Source organism: Cervus elaphus, chromosome 20 (assembly GCF_910594005.1).
Source record: "Cervus elaphus chromosome 20, mCerEla1.1, whole genome shotgun sequence".
NCBI classification, from domain to species: domain Eukaryota; kingdom Metazoa; phylum Chordata; class Mammalia; order Artiodactyla; family Cervidae; genus Cervus; species Cervus elaphus.
The window spans coordinates 30901474-30923894 of NC_057834.1; the positions used below are offsets into that span (position 1 = coordinate 30901474).

A 22421-nucleotide genomic window follows, 5' to 3' on the forward strand; every position below is an offset into this window, starting at 1 on the left:
GAACAGTAAAACCAAATCAACAAAAGTGCTGGTCAAACTGTGAAATGTACCTGTTAACGGCTGTGTTCAATGCCTGATGAAAGGAGTCTACAAAGTAGTTACCATTAAAAAAACTCTTCTATGTTCTACTTTGTTGTATTTATCAAGAATGAATGAAGGGAAATGAGCAGTTTTACTATAACATGAGTGGAAATAATTTAAAAGCAGGAAATGCTGACTTATAGTACAAGAAGACCTTCCAGAATCCTTTTCCAAAAAAAAAAAAAAAAAATAGCAATAGCCTTTTAATTCACCACCAACTGGCCTGCCATACATCTGCAATCATTTTTTTTTTTTTAAGTTTTTTAGAAGTATGCCTAGAATGCATGAGACAAGTGCTCGGGGCTGGTGCACTGGGATGACCCAGAGGGAAGGGATGGGGAGGGAGGTGGGAGTAGGGGTTCAGGATGGGGAACACATGTAAATCCATGGCTGATTCATGTCAATGTATGGCAAAAACCACTACAATATTGTAAAGCAATTAGCCTCCAACTAATAAAAATAAATGAAAAAAAAAAAACCACACACACACACAAAATAAATAAATAAATAAATAATTTATGTCAATGTATGACAAAAACCACTACAATATTGTAAAGTAATTAGCCTCCAACTAATAAAAATAAATGAAAAAAAATTTAATTAAAAAACAGTATATTGTGATGTCCTTTTAAAAAAAAAAGTATGCCTAGAACTTCATTTTACTTCAATAATCTTCGGTGTGAAGACTTGCTCACAGACAGACCTTCTTTCTTACAGTCTAACCTGTTTTAAACTCTCTTACAAGAACAAAGGAAATTAAATAATAAAGTTTAAGAGTAATAAACTACAAAAATTAAATAAGGCATGGAGAACACAGAACGATGCAACTAGTATTTTCTAAATGGCATTAAACTCACATCCGTATCCTATTCTCTTTAGCTATTTCTCATATAGACTTTTTTTACAGCTCAAAACCACAAAGTATAATCATTATACATTATAGCTTAAGGCCAAACATTGACCTAGGAATCTAATTTACTTTGCTAAAATTGGAAAATCAAATTCCTATTCCCAAATATCCACCTACAGGATACAAGAAAATCCAATTGCTCAATAAACTTTGACTTTATGCCCTCTACACTCACTCCAAAATTCTACAAGCTCCACTAAAGTCAAAGAAAGGGATCAAACCCACAACTCATTTTTCTTTTCCAAGTTACATGTAACTTTTGAATTCAGAGATGGCAGAAAATATATTTTATTAACTTTCTCAAGTCCTCATATTGCTCAGGCTGAAAAACTTGCCGACTGTTTTTAATCAAAGAGTTAAAATAGTAATGTCCTTCAAGTGACCACAAAGTAATGACCAAATAACATTTACCTTACTTATTGTGTCATTCAACAAACATGTGCCTATCAAATCCAAAATATTATATTATATTGGATTATATTGCTCTCAATGAATGTGCTTAACCTTTATAACAAAGGGATAAAGTAGTATAAAAATATATCTTAAATATTGGAGTCCACATATTTTTTAATATTTACACATTTGTCTTTAATATTGAAGTATTTAATTAATAATTGATCAAGATATATTTTATACAATAAAATATATTTTATTTCTTAATTCTCTGTTATATAATGGTTGAATAAATGGTACCAATTACTTCCTTGACCTTTAATGTCTTCATCTATAAAATGAAGATAATACTTAGCTGGCAGCTGAGCATTACATAAATTAACAGAGATGAACATCTTGCAATATGTCCTGTGCCAGACACTGCTTGCTCTAGGTGCGGGGGTTATGGTAAATGCAAATATAACAAACAACATTCCTGTCCTTACAGAGGAGGAGAAGAAGCTGGCTAAAGTGACCAAGGAGATGCAACAGGAAAAGTAGACCAGCCATTGTCTCACAAAAGCCCACAAAATAAAGTGTTTAAAAACACAGGGAACACCAAAAATGAATTTGAGGGGACTGATTGCAAAGGGACACAAATAAACTTATTAAAGTAGTGAAAATGTTGCTATCATGAATGAAGTGGTGGTCTCACACTGTTTACACTTGTCAATACTCATAAAATTGTACACATAAACTTGGTGATGTTTTATTTTATGTAATTATATCTCAATGAATCTGATTTCTAAAAAATGCATGTGTCATGAAAAACAATTTTTAAAAGGGCAAAAGAGCTGTTCTAAATGAAAGGAGACTAAAGAGGTGTGACAAGGAGATGCCATGTATGACCTCTGATTGGATGTTGAATCCCCTCCCCCAAAAGCTATAAAGAATATTTTGGGGGCAAATTTGGAAATTTGAATATTGATTATATATGAAACTCTATTATATCAATATTAAACTTTGATGTGGTGATTTTATTGTGCTTGTGTAGGAGAACATCCCTTTTTTAGGAGATGCGTATTCAAGTATTTAAGGGTAAAGTATTAAAATGTTTGCAACTAACTTGCTAACGGTTCAGGAAAAAACACATGTGAGTAAAAAGAGATAAATAGATACAAATAAAGCAAATGTGGGATAATGTTAACAATTGGTGAAATCTAGGTAAAGGGTCTCCATATACTCACTGTACTCATCTTTCAACTTTTCTATAGATGTGAAGTTTTTAAAAATAAAAATGGGAGGCTGAAAAAAAGAGGGAATAGTCAACCATGTCAAATACCATTGAGAGGTCAGGTAAGGTGAGAATGAAGACATGCCTCTTGGCTTTGGCAAGGTACTGGTCATTGGTGACCCTTTTGCAAGAACTCTTCAGTAGGGCAAAAGTTACATAACAGTAGGCAGAGGAGAGAACAGGAGATAAGCAAACGGCGGCAACGAGTACAGGGAACTCCTCCCAGAGTTCTGTATGAAGGCAGCAGAGAAGCAGCACATGGAGTTAAGAGACTCTCCCTACACCAGAAGCAATATTAAGGCACTTTGTATGTTGATAGGGATGACCCAGCAGAGAAGAAACTGATCATTGGGGATAGCAAGCGTAAAAATGCAGCAGCAAAGTCTCTGAAAGGGTGAGAAGGGCTAGGATGCATGATCCAAAAGGAAGGAGGCACCTTAGATAACGCTGACCATGATGACAACGACAAAGTAAGAGTGAACTGAAAACAGCTAGGCACTGTTTAAAGCATTTCTGCTCATTTAATTCTCCCCCAAATCTAAGAGGAAGGTGTTACACTAATATCTCCTTTTACAGGAAGCTCACATACAGAAGGAAATGGCAACCCACTCCAGTATTCTTGCCTGGAGAATCCCATGGACAGAGGAGCCTGGCAGGCCATGGTCCATGGGGTCACAGAGAGGCGGACATGACTGAAGCGACTAAGCACGCACGCACGCACAAGTACAGAAAACTTAATTAATTTGTCCAACTATACATATCCAATAAATAGAAAAGTTGGGATTTACAACTCAGTGGAAGAAACTTTTCTCCCAGTGCAGTAAGAAGGAAGGCAGAATTTGTGGGTATAGATGCCGCTAGGTAGTAGAAAGATGAGATAGCTCTTAAACGATTACATCTATTTTCTTAATGTAGCATTTTGATGAATTCATCAGCTGAGGGGGTGAAGAGAGGGGATGTTGGAGATTTGAGAAAAGTAGGTGAGAAATTCTTGTTTCAGAGAGAAGGCAAGTGAATTTAGTAGCAGTGATAGGTGGTACTGAATGCCCCTTTGGAATTAATGGTCATAAATTTGAAGTGAATCTCCTTGTCCTGACTGGATGATATTTTGTAGCAATTTTCAACCACTTGACAGCAGGCATAAAGAGTACAGCTGTGTTTAATTAGGGTGAGATTTTTACAGACAAGTGGGACCTAAGGAAAGAGGACTGGGGGAGGCGGTTTGCAAAAGAGTGGTGATAGTGTGGGACACGGAATATAGGCTTGGTAAGGAGGAGTGTATGGCCATGATGGACGTAAGACACGGAAAAAGTGGCAGGGTCAAAGCACTGGAGATGTGTGAAGTCAGAGAGTAGCTGGAGTGTGGGTATTACAGTGGGAGAGCAAGTAAAAGTCAGAGTGGGATGCCTGAAGAGCTTTCAAATGGATGCCATTACGGATGATGAGGAGGTCTTGAGTATGACCACGTGGATGTGCAGAAATAAAAGATGAGTGGATCTAAAGAGGCCTGAGTGCTGGATGAACCCTCTGTGTAGATGCTGAAGTTTTACAGAGAGTTGACAAAAGCCGTGGTGGAGAAGTAGTCAGTGACAGTGGGGTAGAAGACAGCAGCAAAGAAGGGGAAGAAGAATGTCATGAACTTGAAAGATGTTAGGGAGACTAAAGAAGAAAGGTGAGGTTATCTGGAAGTTGTAATGGGGAACTAGGATACTATCCACCCCATCTGCAGGCTCAGAGATATATGAGGTGGGAAGGAAAAATCAAGGTCTAATTTGAGAAGTGGCCTCAAAGCAAGAAAGTCAAGGGATGGTTCAGCAGAGAAGCTGAGGATGTGGCACAGCACTGAGCACGTGGCATCTACTTAGTCAGTGTTTCCTGAATCTGAAGCAACTTTTCCAAGAGCAGTCTATACCCTAAGAAGGAAAACAAAACTTACTTACAAAGAAATTCAAACCAGATTAAAAAGGTAATGATCCTCTAATTATGGTATTTTTCAAATCCATGAAAAGGCTCATTTTCAAAAATTAGTCCCCTGGCCAAGATAATCAAACAGCATCTTATTGTTTTTGGCTTAATACCAATACAAATGGATAGCTTGCTGTTATGCAAAAGAATGCCTGGTTTTATTTTATAAGAACCTGAGATCAGAACAACTAAAATTAAGTAAATTCTGCCTTGTTGAAAGTTAGACAATAGCCTTTCTGAGCATAAGCTGACCAGAAGTTAGATCTATTATGGTTCAAGCAGAGAAATCTACGTACTTATGGAACAAGATTAGTAATATTTCCTAAGCATATTCTTTGGAGTATATTACAGTACCCTTTTGAATATACTGTTCCACTTGAAGTTGTAATATGATTGATCCATGAAAGCTTCAGAGGTATGCCTTTATTGAAGGAGGATAAGTTCACCTCAATGTTACAGTTTCTTTTTTTAAAAAGTTTGTTCTGTCTTCTTAAGACTAAGAGGATGTCATAATTCTTTTATGTTTTAACAAGAAAAAAAGTTTTATGTCTGTAACATTGCCTCCTAAGCATTTCTAATAAGCTGTCTGTATACAGTTAATTTAAGTTTGACAGTCCTCGATGATCTTAAAATGTACAATGAATACCTAATACTCTTTCTCTAAGACTAAATTTTATTGGAATTTATCTAGAATTCCAGTGTTTTATAATTGTATTTGGTGGCTTCAGCATGATCATCAATCAGAATGTGGACTGGTTCAACTGCAGGTTAAAGGACTTTTCAACTTTGTCTTACTCATTAAACTATAAGGTTGTCACTATTAGACAGAAAATTTACCAGTAGTTCTGTTACACTAGATAAATGGGCTTGAGAAGGACAACCAACTTATACTCCCTCCTAGACTATATATAAGCAAGTATACTACACCATCACACTTTGGATACTCTCAAAGCACTATGGTATTATTTGTATTTTATTCAATACCCAGAATTAATGAGAGAACAAAGTGCAATAGTAATACTGTCAATATAAAATTCATTAGTATCACAGATTAAATATAAACAGGTTTCTTAAGTTTAGTTTGGGAATCATATCACCATTTATGTTATACAAGAAACTGCTTTGAGCTCCATCAACCTAACTTATGAACTCACCCTCACAACATAGCAAAGACTTCTTATACAGCAGGTATTACCAGAAAGGCCCCAGACAAGAAGTCTATAGATCAGTAAAGATAGTAACTTTTCTAATTTTATAAATAAAAGAGAATGAATTTACAAAATATATAGTAATTGTAAAGGCAGCTTTAAACTAAACCTTTTACTTTTTACAAGAGAGGAATTTAAAAATAATATTTTGTGAAAACAGTGGGAAAATGTTTCAGAATTAACGCATGGATATATACTTGACCAGATGAATGTCTTAGTTAATCCAGAGAATCTAGGTTAAACAAAGCAATCACATGTCATTCATAAGCCAAAATTTCAACTTACCATTTATGTTTATTGCTGGTAATACAATTGACATCTTTGGTCTTGAGGTCTTGTTATGGGTGGTAGCTGGTAACAGCAGGTGATCCTAAGATGAACAAAGAACAATTTGTTACACATAACAATCAGCTTAGTCCTATAACAACTCAAATTCAGAGTTTCTAGGATGCCAACATTTCAATGCTATCATTAAAAAAAGAAAAAAAATGAGGCGGACTAAGCCCTTTTGTACTCGGAACTCTGGTCTGAAGGACTAGGTGCAAGGCCTCTGTACTCGTCCCCTGTGAGCAAGTGAAACCAGACTGAGCACCGAGGAAGAGAAAAAGGGATCTTCCGTCAGGAGGGAGGCATCGTCCTGGAGGATAGGAGTCCTTGAATCTGGCTTCAGACCTGTTTTGAAGACTGTGTTAAAAGCACCGCCCCATTTCTTCTGGACTGAGAGATCAAACCCTGAGCCTTTGGAGTGGGAGCACTGACTCCAAGATCCTAGACTAACAGAGAACTAACCCTGCTGCTGCTGCTGCTGCTAAGTCGCATCAATCGTGTCTGACTCTGTGTGACCCCACAGACGGCAGCCCACTAGGCTCCTCTGTCCCTGGGATTCTCCAGGCAAGAACACTGGAGTGGGGTGCCATTTCCTTCTCCAATGCATGAAAGTGAAAAGTGAAAGTGAAGTCGCTCAGTCGTGTCCGACTCTACGCGACCCCATGGACTGCAGCCTACCAGGCTCCTCTGTCCATGGGATTCTCCAGGCAAGAGTACTGGAGTGCGGTGCCATTGCCTCCTCCGGAGAACTAACCCCAGGGAGTATCAAATAGTGAGAACTCACACAAAGGAAACCACTTGAATACAAGACCCAGCATCACTCAACCACCAGTGCAAGACACCTGTGCAGGATGCCTTATCTAAAGAACAAACAAAAACACAAACCCATCAGCAGCAGACAGGATTACCACCTCACTCAGCCTTACCCATCAGAGGAAAAACAAACAAACAACAACAACAACAGCAAAAACTCAGCACAAATCTCATCCTACATGAAGCTGACACAAACCACTGGGCCGACTTTAGGAGGGCAGAAACCAAAAGGAAGAAAGAGTTCAAGCTGGAAGCCTGGGAAAATGAGACCTCAAACACAGTAAGTTTAAAAAAATAATGAAAAGGCAGAGAAATACTACACAAATGAAGGAACAAACTAGAAATACAGGAGTCCAAATAAATGAAGAGGAAATAGGCAAACTACCTGAAAAAGATTCAGAATAATGATAGTAAAGATGATCAAAAACCTCGAAAACAAAATGGAGAAAATGCAATAATCAATTAACAGAGAGCTAGAAGAATTAAAGAATAAACATGCAGAAACAAATAACACAAGTAATGAAATTAAAACTACTCTAGAAGAAATCAATAGCAGAATATCTGAAGCAGACGAATGAATCGTGAGCTGGACGATAAAATGTGGAAATAACTTCTGAAGAGCAGAATAAAGTAAAAAGAATGAAAAGAACTGAGGATAGTCTCAGAGATCTCTGGGACAATATCAAACACACCAACATTATATGTATTTAATTATATATATTATATGGGTCCCAGAAGAAGAAGAGAAGAAGAAAGGGTATGAGAAAATTTTTGAAGAGATTATAGTTGCAAATTTCCCCAACATGGAAAAGGAAATAGTCAACCAAGTCCAAGAGGTACAAAGAGTCCCATGCAGGATAAACCCAAGGAGAAACAATGCCAAGACACATACTAATCAAACTAACAAAGACTAAACACAAAGAAAGAATATTAAAAGCAGTGAGGGAGAAGCAACACGTACATTCAAGGGAAACCTCTTATGCTTAACAGCTAATCTTTCAGCAGAAACTCTGCAGGCCAGAAGGGAATGGCAGGATATATTTAAAGTGCTGAAAGGGAAAAATCTACAACCAAGATTACTGTACCCAGCAAGGATCTCACTCAAAATTGATGGGAGAAATCAAAAGCTTTTCAGACAAGCAAAGTTAAGAGAATTTAGTACCACCAAACCAACTTTACAACAAATGTTAAAGGGACTTATACAGTCAAGAAATACAAGAGAGGAAAAAAGATCTACACAATCAGCCCCAAACAACTACGAAAATGGCAAAGGAACATATGCCAATAATTACTTTAAATGTAAATGGATTAAATGCTCCAACCAAAAGACACAGACTGGCTAAATGGATACAAAAATAAGACCCATATATATGCTGTCTACAAGAAACCTAAAGACACATATAGACTGAAAGTGAGAGGATGGAAAAATATACTCCATGCAAATGGGAAACAAAAGAAAGCTGGAGTAGCAATCCTCATATCAGACAGAAGAGACCTTAAAATAAGGAAGATTACAAGAGATAAGGAAGGACACTACATAATGATCAAGGGATCAATCCAAGAGGAAGACATAACAATTGTAAATACCTATGCACCCAACATAGGAGCATCTCAATATCTAAGACAAATACTAACAGACATATAAGGAGAAATTGACAGTAACACAATAATAGTAGGAGACTTTAACACCCCACTCACATCAATGGACAGATCATCAAAACAGAAAATTAACAAGGAAACACAAGTCTTAAATGATACATTAGATGAGATGGATCTCATTGGTATCTTTAGGACATTCCATCCAAATGCAAAAGAATCCACCTTCTTCTCAAGTGCATGTGGAACATTCTCCAGGATACACCACATCTTGGGTCACAAATCAAGCTTCAGTAAACTTAAGAAAATTGAAATCAAGCATCTTCTCTGACAACAATGCTATGAGACTAGGTATCAATAACAAGAAAAAAGCTGTAAGAAACACAAACACATGGTGATTAAACAACATGTTTCTAAATAACCAACAGGTTACTGAAGAAATCAAAAGGGAAATAAAAAAATTTCTAGAAACAAATGACAATGAAAACACAAATCAAAACCTATGGGATGCAGCAAAAGCAGTTCTAAGAGGGAAGTTTATAGCAATTCAATCCTACCTCAAGAAACAAGAAAAGCATTGACTAGACAACCTAACTTTACACCTAAAACAACTAGAAAAAGAAGAACAAACCACCCCCCCACGAAATTAGTAAAAGAAAACAAATCATAAAGATCCAAGCAGACATAAATGAAAAAGAAATGAAAGAAACAATAGTAAAGATTAATAAAACTAAAAGCTGGTTCTTTGAGAAGATAAACAAAATTGACAAACCTTTAGCCAGATTCATCAAGAAAAAAAGCAAGGAGAATCAAATCAACAAAATTAAAAATGAAAAAGGAGAGGTTACAACAGACAATGCAGAAATACAAAGGATTATAACAACTATTATGAACAACTATATGGCAAGAAAATGTATAACCTGGAAGAAGTGGACAGATTCTTAGCAAAGTTCAATCTTCCAAGACTGAATCAGAAAGAATTAGAAATTATGAACAACCCAATTAAATCACTGAAATTGAAGCTGTGATTAAAAAATCTCCCAAAAAACCAAAGCCCAGGACCAGATGGCTTCACAGCAGAATTCTATCAAACATTTAGAGAAGAGCTAATGCTTATCTTCTAAAACTTTTTCAAAAAACTGCAGAGGAAGGAACACTTCCAAACTCATTCTACGAGGCCACCATCACCCTGATACCAAAACCAGACAAAGACAACACACAAAAAAGAAAACTACAGACCAATATCACTGATGAATATAGATGCAAAAATCCTCAATAAAATTTTAGCAAACAGAATTCAGCCAACATATCAAAAAGCTCATACATCATGATCAAGTTGGGTTCATTCCAGGAATGCAAGGATTCTTCAATATACACAAATCAATCAATGTGATACACTATATTAACAAATTGAAAGATAAAAACCATGTGATAATCTCAATAGATGCAGAAAAAGCTTTCGACAAAATTCAGCACCCATTTATGATTAAAACTCTTTAAAAAATGGGCATAGAAGGAACCTATCTTAACATAGTAAAGGCCATATATGATAAGCTTACAGCAAACATTATTCTCAATGGTGAAAAACTGTAAGCACTGCTCCTAAGATCAAGAGCAAGACAAGAGTGTCCACTCTCATCACTATTATTCAACATAGTTCTCTAGTAATCAGAGAACAAGAAATAAAAGGAATCAAGATCAGAAAAGAAGAAGTAAGGCTCTCACTGTTTGCAGATGACATGATACTGCACATAGAAAAGTACAGTAAAGATAAAGATAGTATGAGAAAATTACTAGAGCTAATGAGTGAATTTAGCAAAGTTGCAGGCTACAAAATCAACACACAGAAATCATTTGCATTTCTATATACTAACAATGAAAAATCAGAAAGAGAAATTAAGGAATCAATCCCATTCACCACTGCAACAAAAAGAATTAAATATCTAAGAATAAACTTACCTAAGGAGACAAAAGAATCATACACAGAAAATTATAAGACACTAATAAAAGAAATCAAAGACGACATAAACAAATGGAGAGATATTCCATGTTCCTGGGTAGGAAGAATCAATTTTGTGAAAACGACTATACTACCAAATGCAATCTAAGGTTCAATGCGATCCCTATCAAATTACCAATGGCATTTTTCACAGAACTAGTACAGAAAAATTTCACAATTCATATGGAAACTCAAAAGACCCTGGAGAGCCAAAGCAGTCTTGAGAAAGAAGAATGGAGCTGGAGGAATCAACCTTCCTGACTTCAGATTATACTACAAAGCTGCAGACATCAAGACAGTATGGTACTGACCCAAAAACAGAAATATAGACCAATGGAACAAGATAGGAAGCCCAGAAGTAAACCCAAGCACCTATGGGTACCTTATTTTTGACAAAGGAGCCAAGAATATACAATGGGGCAAAGACAGCCTCTTCAATAAATGGTGCTGGGAAAACTGGACAGATACGTGTAACAGAATGAAATTAGAACACCTCCTAACACCATACACAAAGATAAACTCAAAATGGATTAAAGACCCAAATGTAAGACCAGAAACTATAGAACTCTTAGAGGAAAATATAGGCAGAATATTCGATGACATAAATCAAAGCAAGATCCTCTATGACCCACATCCTAGAGTAATGGAAATAAAAACAAAAGAAAACAAGTGGGACCTGATTAAACTTAAAAACTTTTGGATAGCAAAGGAAACTATAAGCAAGGTGAAAAGAGGACCATCAGAATGGGAGAAAATAATAGCAAATGAAGCAACTGACAAAGGATTTATTTCTAAAATATATAAGCAGCTCATACAACTCAATACCAGAAAAACAAACAACCTAATCAAAAAATGGGGAAAAGACCTAAACAGACATTTCTCCAAAGAAGACATACATATGGCTAACAAACACATGAAAATATGCTCAACATTGCTCATTATTAGAGAAATGCAAATCAAAACTACAATGAGATATCAACTCACACCGGTCAGAATGGCCATCATCAAAAAGTCTACAAACAATAAATGCTGGGGAGGATGTGGAGAAAAGGGAATGCTTCTGCACTGTTGGTGGGAATGTAAATTGATACAGCCACTATGGAAGACAGTATGGAGATTCTTTAAAAAACTAGGAATAAAACCACCATATGATCTAGCAATCCCACTCACAGGCATATAAGGAAACCAAAATTGAAAAAGACACATGTATCCCATTGGTCACTGCAGCACTATTTACAATAGCTAGAACACAGAAGCAATCTAGATATCCATCGACAAGTGAATGGATAGAAAAGTTGTGGTACATATACACAATGGAGTATTACTCAGCCATAAAAAGGAACACATTTGAGTCAGTTTTGATGAGGCAGATGAACCTAGAACTTATTATACAGAGTGAAGTGAGTCAGAAAGAGAAAGATAAACATTGTATTCTAACACATATATATGGAATCTAGAAAAATGGTACTGAAGAATTTATTTACAGGACAGCAGCGGAGAAACAGACATAGAGAATAGACTTATGGACATGGGGGCGGGGGGAGAGGGTGAGATGTATGGAAAGAGTGAGATGGAAACTAACATTTAAAAAAAAATGAAAGTTTTTATTTGAACCTGACTTTGGGATAATTAACTACAAATCATTTTATGATTCATTCATTCATAATGCAGTACAGATGAATTACTGAGTGACTATCATTAGCCCAGACCAGCCTGTGACACTCAGTTATGTCTGACTCTGCCAGGCTCCTCTGTCCATGGAATCCTCCAGGCAACAATACTGGAGTGGGTTGCCATGCCCTTCTCTAGGGGATCTTCCTGACCCAGTGATCGAATCCAGGTCTCCCACATTGAGGGGAGATTCTTTACCGTCTGAGCCACCAGGGAAAGACTATCACTACCAGATACTATAGAAAACTGCTTGTTCTGATAACATATCCTGCAGTATACTATAAAGAGTATTGGTCAAGCACTCAGAACAGAGGGCTTTTAATTCTAGCTCTGCCACTAAATAGCTGTATAATCTGGGTCTGTTTCCAGTCCTATAAAATGAGGAGGCCAGACTAGAAAATGTCACAAAATACTGAAGTTATCTAATAGAGTCATCTTCAAATTTCTTTTTTAAAGAAGAGTAATGTTCCACCCCTCTCCCATACTGATCCCAAAAACTGATATATAAAAGAGAGGTTTTGACTGAAGCAAGACCAAGGCCTAGAGCCTTGCCTGCTTAGCCTTCTCTTCTTCCTTTGATGCGGCCAGTGTTAGGCTTTTCTTTTGGTAAGCAACAGAAAGATGCTAAATGAGATGCATAGTTCTTCCCCTTAAAAAGCTTACAGGAAGGGTAAAAAAAAATTATAAATGGATGCCTAGCACAATTATACAATTCTAAATGTAATATTGGGGCTTCCCAGGTGACACAAGTGAAAGAATTTGCCTGCCAATAAAGGAGACACAAGAGACATGGGTTTGATCGCTGGGTTAGGAAGATCCTCTGGAAAGGGAAATGGCAACCCATTACAGCATTTCTTGCCTGGAAAATAACATGAACTGAGGAGCCTGGCCAGTTACAGTCCACAGGGTTGCAAAGAATCGGACATGACTGAGTACATACACACAAATGTAATATTGCCAACTTTTGATCATCTATAAGTGACCCAGAGCATCTGAGGTTTCTAGTTTCCAAACACACAAATACTGAAGCTGAAGTAAGAATGAACCAAGAGGACTTTGGCTTCAAAAACAGGGAAGAATGAGTGTTTAGGAAAAGGTATATGTGTCTTTTGTAGGTATGGAAAATCTGGTTAAAAATGACTTTGACTTTGATATTAACTACTGCTTTCAATAACTCAGACACTTTTTCTTCCTAGTAAAAACATAGGAATTGTCACAGCAAAAAGGAAAAAGAGAAAAAAGTATACAGTAGTGTTTTTTGAGGGAGCATGGTTAAACTGAGATAGAGCTGAGCCACAGTCTAACTCCTCTTGCTTTCTTTTCTTATTCCTTCGTTTCATCATTCATTCAACAAACTTGCTCTATGGAAGGACTCATCAAAAAGTAGGATTTGACATAGCTGAGAGTGATAAAAAATTCAATGCAACTTAACTCAATGTGATTATGAAACGTAAGTATCAGCAAAGCTAAGAAAAAAAATCTAGATTGTGAAAAACAAATGGAAATTAATGTACATGAACAGAACTGTACAGTAAACCTTTCCAGTAACTGCTTATGTTTTGTCTAATTCAAGGCAACATCTCCATGAGAACATGTTTAGTTTTAAAAAACAAAAAAACAGAGGGGAAAAGATGAGTGTGATTGTTCTGTTAGAATTCCAGCACTGCAGCATGGGAAAGTTTTTTTTTTTTTTTAAAGTGCATTGTTAGACACAAAGATCACACGTTTCTGAAAGTAAGATAACATATGATAGCCAAGACAAAACAAAATTTGCTGATCTTCATGCCATAAAAATTATAAATAGCTAAACTCCTATAATTAAAATACTGCTTCAGGATCCCCCAAATTGAATGAGAAAACAAACCAACAAACTTACAAGCCCCAAATTAAGGCTACTGTAAAAATAAACATACTTTGATTCTACTGGTCATGGGTTAAGGTCAGGCTCAGACTTAAATTTGAGTTTCCTGTTAGGATCTAGATGTCATATCAAACATTTTTAAACATGATTTTCAGAACATAATGCCTCCTACTTTCTCTCTTCATTAAATTTCAAACAAAGTAGTTACTTATGCAGCAGAAAACCAAAAAAACACATTATTTGTGAAAAAGAAAAAAATCACATCTTGAATGCATAAAAACTATTAAAGTTAACCTTCCCTACTTCTAATTATTAAAGGTTTGCAAACTGGGAGGAAAACCTATAAAGGGCATGTTTACAGAGAGACCTATAGGTTAGACATGCAGGGAATCAAAGCTGGTACACTACAAACTCTGGGCTTCCCAGGTGGCGCCAGCGGTGAAGAACCCGCCTGTCAATGTAGGAGGTAAAAGAGATGTGGGTTTTATCCCTGGGTTGGGAAGATCCTCTGGAGTAGGAAATGGCAACCCACTCCAATATTCTTGCCTGGAGAACCCCACGGACAGAGTAGCCTGGTGGACTACAGTCCATACGGTTGCAAAGAGTTGGACATGACTGCAGTAACTTAGCATGCACCCACAAACTCTAACTGTGCCTATTTTATATTAAAAAATACTTTGTACACACATATGCCTACAGCAGTGTAGTTGCTTCATTTAACATTTACTTTCACTTCCTCAAGTTAGATGTTTCTTGCCATAACAGTGAATCTTCAATCATTTGTTCTCTCCAACTATGTTTATCTCATGTTTGATGGCATTTCACTAATCCTATCAGTGACATCTTCAGAAAGAAAGGAATCAGTCAACAAACATTTACTGACTTCTCACCATTCATAAAAAAAAACTTACTGAGCATAGTAACCCACCATGTACTCAGCACTGTGCTACAGAGGACATTTTCTTTCAAAGAACATATATTCAAGTTTTTCTTAGGCAAAGAATGCTAACTGTGGCGGGAACAGCACTGTGCTCAGTATGTTTTCCTCTTCCTATTCCTTGTCTAGTATCATTTAGCTGGGCACGCAGCTACCCAGAAAAAGGACTATATTCCTGTGCAACTAAGTGAAGGCACACATTCAAGTCCTGGTCAGCGGGCTGTAAGGAGAAACGGCGCATGCAGCTTTGTCAGGGTGGTGATGCTGAAAGGCAAACTTCCTCCTTTTCTGTCTTCTTCCTGCTAGCTAGAATGCAGATGTGACTGCTGGAACTGGGGTAGCCATCTGGGATCACGATACGGAAATTGCAATCTGAGATTTATGAAGCAGTAAGAAGGAGCAAGGGATCCTAATGGTCAAGGAGATACCAGAAGACCTCCATATGAGAAACAAAATTCTAATTTGTCTAAGTCACTACTATTTTGGATTTTTCTGTCACTTGTACTAAAACAACTCCAATTACTAGTTACATATTATAAATTTGTGAAATAATACTAGTGGTACTCAAGAGAAACCTCAATAAGGGTTAAAGTAATCAAAGACACCTTTACTCTTTAACAGTGTAAAAAAAAAATCACATTTGTTATCTGGCCTTCTTGATAATACTCCCCTCCTCTTTAAATTATTTATTAAAGAAATTTTCTAGGAAATTCAATCCTGGAAAAGTACAAGTACAATTAGATGAATCTGAACAAAATTCTTTCCTTCTTACTAAGTCAGTTAATATAATCCAACTGCAAGAAAGGTGAAGTTACTTTAAGTAAAAAAAAGTAGAAAAAAGATGTTGCCATAGAGATAAATTATTTTGTCACAGTCTTTCAAAACCATGTCACTACCTTTAAGATATTTTCAAATGGACTCCTAAAAAGCCTTTATAGGACTGAGATACCAAGGAATATCTTTGGGGAGAAAACTATGTGGACAAATACCATAATCAGTGCTTTGTTATTCTCAGAGGAAGTTAGAGAAATACTGGTGGGAAAACACCAAAACGTTTCACTGTTAGAATAAGTTTTCCAATGTTATACAATATTGTGTATGAAAAAATACACTATGTTCATACAGCTTTCCCCATTCCCTCTTCCAAGCAGTTTGTTAGAAAAACAAAATTATTAGTGCATAATACAGCATCCAAAGTTATCTCTTTCTTCTCTTTTTTTTTTTTTTTAAGAGCTAAAGCATTGGAGACTAACTTATCAAAAGAACAGGACCACATTTTGCCCAGCTGGAGGTTATGATGGAAAAGCACATTCAAACTAAGGTCCTATCAAGTTTTGTCTAGTGTTGATTCTTCATATCTGTCTAGGTAGAAACTGACCTTAAATTAAACTCACTCACTAGGTTAAATGACCCTTCCCACTTCCCCTCTAAAACTTACTGATGGATGCTCCTAACACACTGAACATTCATGACTAGTTGGGTTATTTCTCCAAAACTACTTTTGCTAATTGCATTTGTTACTAATTGTGTAATTTAAGAAACTACTATGTAACTGATAAAACAGTGTGAATAGAGAGAACTGTGGGTGGAGTGCTTCTGAACTGGCGCTAGTGGTAAAGAACCTGCCTGCCAATGCAGGAGAAGAAAGGGACGCAGGTTCAATCCCTGGCTCAGGAAGATCCCCTGAAGGAAGGCACGGCAACTCACTCCAGTATTCTTGCCTGGAGAATCCCATGGACAGAGGAGCCTGGAGGGCTACAGCCCATAGGGTCGCAAAGAGTCAGACACGACTGAAGAGACTCAGCGTGCACACAGTGAGTAGAGTTTATTGCAAGAAAGACAACATGGAACTTCAGTAGATGTGCACTCAAAAAGAACCAGCCCTACCTCAAAGTTTGGCAAATGAACGCACATTTATATAATTAACTGAAATAAAGTAAAACACACACACACATATATATCTTAAAAGCAAATGGCCCCCTGCTTTAACCAGTTCTGTTCATTAACAGATGACCCCTAGTCTCTGCTTCACTAGGGAGCACAGCTCTCCCCATGTTGGGGAACTGACCGCGGCTGCAGTCTCCTGGCAGAAGGGAGCGTGTTTAAACGATTCATTCATCCGGCTTGCGGGGTCTCTGTTGCCAGGCAGGCTCTTCTCTAGGCGCAGTGTGCCCAGGCTTCTCCCCGCAGCAGCTTCTCTTGCTGCAGGGCACAGGCGCTAGGCTGAGCGGGCTTCAGGAGCTGCAGTGCCCGGGCTCCAGAGCACAGACTTCATAGATGTGGTCTATGTTTTCTTAGTTTCTCTGCGGCATGTGGGATTCTCCCGGGCCAGGGATTGAACAGGTGTCTCCTGCGCTGGCAGGCAGATTCTTTACCACTGAGTCCTACCACCAGGGAAGCCCAGAAAAGAAGGTATTTAATATCTCACGATGTCCCCGACGGATGAGGGAAAGGCAGGCTGCAACAGGCAGTCCTTGTGACACTGAGCAGCTTTCACTTAGATCAACATGTCAAAGAGTCTTGCAAATCAGGTCCATGTTAATAACAATGACCTCTTGATATTTTAAATTTGAACCACGTAAACTGTATTACAGAGATGGGGGTTGGTTTTCCAACCCAGAAAACTGTTAAAAACAGATGAAAAATAAAAAGAGCATCTATCCACATTTGAAAAATAGCTTTGTATTAAATTTTCTCTAATCTATCAATATGTTCCTATCTTTTGTGTCCTGTATCACTGCCTCATTTACCTTACCAAATATCTTTCAAACCGCCAAACTGAAGGCCAAAGCAGTAATTAAAGTCAGTTTTTCCTAGTTATTTATCAATTCACAACATTCTGAACTAATGTTAATTTCTAGTAGTTACATTAATTGTTGATCAGGAACCAAATCTGTCCTTTCATTTAAAGCAATTATAAAGCAAAGGCAATTAGGAAATTTGAAATCATTAAACCACACAGACACACATACTGACATATCCTGAAAATAGAATTGCAAAAAAAAAAAAAAAAATTAGAGGTAGTAAAATTAAGTAGAGTGTAATCATTTAAAAGTCTATTAAAATGTCTATGATGTAGATCTTCCCATCATAGTAATAACATAAGTAAAATACATTACTCATCCCCAAACTACAAACAGTTAATAGAAATAGCTAATATGAATGCAGTATTTATGCCACTAATATATGCAGTAAAACTACAGACCAATAAAAGGAAATGTAAAGTTTGCATCTGCACCATTAGCACACATGTCAGCCAGAGGAAAAATAAATCAAAACTATTAGAGCACAACAGATGGCTCAAAAGAGAGCCAAGGTTTACATTTTGACAAGAGGAAAATTTTGACAGTAAATTCAAATCTGATATAGTGCAGGCAAGGTCACCAAAGAAAAAGTTAGTTTGAAATCCTAATAAGTACAAACTCAAGTATTGCCACAAGCAATGGTTCTCATATCAAACTCTACAGGAAGCCCCCCAAACTCCCCAACTGATGCTGAACTCCTTTTTTTTCTTAATTTTTTAATTGAAGGATAATTACAATAGTGTTGGTTTATGCCATACATCAACCTGGATCAGCCATAGGTATACATATGTCCCCTCCTTTGTGAGCCTCCCTCCCACCTCCCATCCCATCCCACCCCTCTAGGTAGTCACAGAGCCGGGGTTAGGTTCCGTGAGCCACACTACATACTCCCACTGGCTATCTATTCTACGTATGTTAGCGTACATGTTCCCATGCTACCGTCTCCATTCTTCCCCCTCTTGCCTTCCTTTCCCCCCTCATGTCCATAAGTCTGTTCTCTACATCTGCATCTCCACTTGCTCTGCAAATAGGTTCATCAGCACCATCTTTCTAAATTCCATATATGGGCATTAATACATGATATTTATTTTTTCTTTCTAACTTATTTCACTCTGTAGATTAGGCTCTATGCTGAACTCTTTTATTCACACAAAAAGGGCATGATTGAACCATACAAAACTGTCATTTTTATGGTGAGTCAAATCTCAGTAATTTCATAAGGGTCAACCTCATAATTTGGTGAGGAGCCTTGAGAGTCCCTAGGACAGTAAGAAGATCAAACCAGTCAATCATAAAGGAAATCAACCCTGAATATTCATTGGAAGGACTGTTGCTGAAGCTGAAGCTCCAGTACTTAGACCACCTGATGCGAACAGCCAACTCATTGGAAAAGACCCTGATGCCGGGAAAGACTGAGGGCAAAAGAAGGGAACAACAGAGGAAGAAATAGTTGGATGGCATCACTGACTCAATGGACAAGAATTTGCGCAAACTCTGGGATATACTGAAGGACAGGGAAGACTGGTGTGCTACATGGGGTCATGAAGAGTCAGACATGACTTAGCAACTGAACAACAACACAGTTACATATGCCTCTCTTTTTCAAATCCAGAATTAGTTTTGAGTTTCACAGTCAAAATGATTCCTTGTAAATTTTCCTAAGAATAAGACAGCAACCTCCCAATCATTCTTCTCTCTTGATGAGAGCTTCAGAGAAAGTGTTTCTAAACTAGGGTGGGATTGTTTTCCCTAAAGAAAGCTCTTAGACAAAATGCTGGTTACATGCCTTGAATAGGTAGAGTGCTAGGAAGTCTCTGACCTTATTCTTCCTGTTTCTTCTTCTTATATTTCCTATTTCCTATCTGAGCTCATCAAACTTCAAAACTTTTTCAGCTATAATACAGAGCTTTTTCAAAGGTGGACCATGTGTGATTTAGGAAAATACATTACGATTCCTGAAACTTGTTATCAATCATCATTTGTTGCGTGCTGAGAGTGTAGCAATCACAAAAATGTCTTATTAAGGAGAAAGATCAAACACTAAACGTATAGAGTTTAACCACATGAGAGTTTGTCAGGCATAATGTTTACAAGATGTCTTATTTTAAAAATTGACTTTACTCAGGACTACTGGCAGGAAGTGAATATCCTGAGAATTAAATTGCAAACTACAGATATGCTACCAAAGCAAAGGATAGGGATGGGACGGAGGAAGGGTTTGTGTCTACAGAAAATTGAATCAAGTTTTCTGAAAAAAGATTAATTAGTAAACACTTCAAGCAAAAAGTTAAATATCGGTATCTAAGAGAATTACTTTATTTTTTCATGGGAAAAATGTTGGGTCGAGACCAAAATTTTTTTTAAAAGTTCTAGGCAGAGGCTCTAGAAATGAGGTAAACTTGTACAAGAGTGGAGCAGGGGATTAACTCAAATGGTAGAGCGCTCACTTAGCATGTGAGAGGTAGCAGGATTGATGCCCTCATTCCCCAGTTTGGGGCTTCCCTGATAGCTCAGTTGGTAAAGAATCTGCCTGCAATGCAGGAGACCCCGGTTCGATTCCTGGGTCAGGAAGATCCACCGGGGCTACCCACTCCAGTATTTTTGGGCTTCCCTTGTGGCTCAACTGGTAAAGAATCCACCCACAATGCAGGAGACCTGGGTTCGATCCACAGTTGGGAAGACTTCCTGGAGAAGGGAAAGGCTATCCAGTCCAGTACTCTGGCCTGGAGAATTCCATGGACTGTATAGTCCATGGGGTTGCAAAGAGTTGGACACGACTGAGTGGCTTTCACTTTCACTTGTACAAGAGTAGTCTCGAATGCCCTGTGTGTGTAAACAGGGGACGGGAACATGGAGGGGATATGATTCTAGCTGATTCCTTCATATCTATGACTCTACAACTTTCTGTGGTGGAAGAAGAGGAGTCCTACTTAATTTATGTTTCTAAAGGTATCTCTCCTGGAATGATTCTCAGTGTCTGGATATTTCCACACTCTTCACTACAGATCTTGGTCCTTTTCTTTCCAAAGCAATTTTGATCTTGGTTTCACGCAAAGAAATAGGAGGGGCTGTAAAACATCCATAAAGTACATCTTAGGAAAGACGACTTGACAAGGCAAACTACAAAGTGGGCAGTGACACTGCTGTCTAGGTTTACTCCGCTCCACCTCACAGTGGAGAACCACTGCCCACAGCTGAATGAAAGAAACCGAGGCTGACAGGCACTTACAGCTGATCTAAAGTCCTGAGCATAGAAACCAAAGCTCTTTTGTGATTTGGTCCCCACTGATTTTGATCTTTCTATTGTGATCTCTCATTATTCTTTGTCACTAACACTCTACAACTTTCTGCGGTGGAAGAAGAGGAGTCCTACTTAATTTATGTTTCTAAAGGTATCTCTCCTGGAATGATTCTCAGTGTCTGGATATTTCCACACTCTTCACTACAGATCTTGGTCCTTTTCTTTCCAAAGCAATTTTGATCTTGGTTTCACGCAAAGAAATGTCAACTGTCATAGATATTCTCTATAAATTCAACCAAGGAAGGAATACACTCTGATATTTCACTTTTTTTTAATTTAAAAAACTGGCGAGAGAGAAATAACAGAAGTATAAGTATTCAGAGCTTCTACTCCTATCTCTGTGCTGCTTCTAAGGATTTTTTTTTTAGCACTGCTGATAGTGTGTGTGGGAGGGGTGAGGTTATAGGTGGAGAGGAGAGTTGGAAGAAGCTACATTGGCTTACATGTTTTTAAAAGTATTAGTTTAGCAGGGGGGGAGAAGTCTGGAAGTTGGGAGGATAGAAAGGAATTGAGTAAAGAGGGCTAGCCTGAGCTGTGGGCTTTGTGTGACAGAAGAGAGACTAAGGCGGAGACTGTGTGTTGGGGTCAGGGCGTGGTGGTTGGAGGGAAGAGGATGTTTTCCTGTCTATTAATATTTCCTTTCCAGTTTTTTCAAGAGACTCCATTAAAAGGCTACATTACTTATCAAGTTTTTGAACTTTTGGATTTGCACTTCTTTTGGATGTGTCACTATGCCAAAATTAGTCTTTTAAAAGGGTAAGAAAAAAAAATGTCTAGTTTTATTTGAATTACATAGATAAAGGGTCTTTTCTTCTGTGGGTAGACTTCATAATGGTCTTCTGGCAAGGAAACACATTTAAAAATCAAGTTAAATCCTAGTACCAAAAAAAAAAAAAAGTTCCTCACAGGCCTAGTCATTTGAAGAATTTGGGCAGCTACTATCTGTACAACATGTGCCTTCCTCTGCTTCCCTCCACTGTTATTCTCCTACCCCAGCCAACCCCTGGCCTGGCCCAGCCACTCAGCTTCCCCTGTGGCCCAAAGCACTTTCCCCCACCCTAGCCTCAACCCAATTTTCTCTTCTGCAAAGTGGTTATTTTTCTCCCTCCCCCTCCAAAGGGTCACAGCTGCTCCTCACATCCATTCAGGTCTAGCCAAGACTAATCTCATTCCTAGACATGTGCTCCTACTACCAGGTTCAATAACGTTGCCTCCATTTAGCTTGCCCAGGCTGCCATCATGAATCCCAGGGTAGGGTATAGGGGCCCAGATATCTGGAGAG

The 22421-nt window shown here is 37.8% G+C and overlaps 1 protein-coding gene across 1 annotated transcript in view; it reads right to left on the reverse strand.

The window, feature by feature from the left end:
- The window catches only part of ATF6 (activating transcription factor 6), a 239690-nt gene that overhangs the window by 56204 nt on the left and 161065 nt on the right, over positions 1-22421 (reverse strand). Inside the window, exon 16 of the mRNA XM_043878947.1 lies at positions 6116-6200. Coding sequence (XP_043734882.1) covers positions 6116-6200 — 85 coding nt within the window. The remainder of the gene's footprint in view (positions 1-6115; positions 6201-22421) is intronic.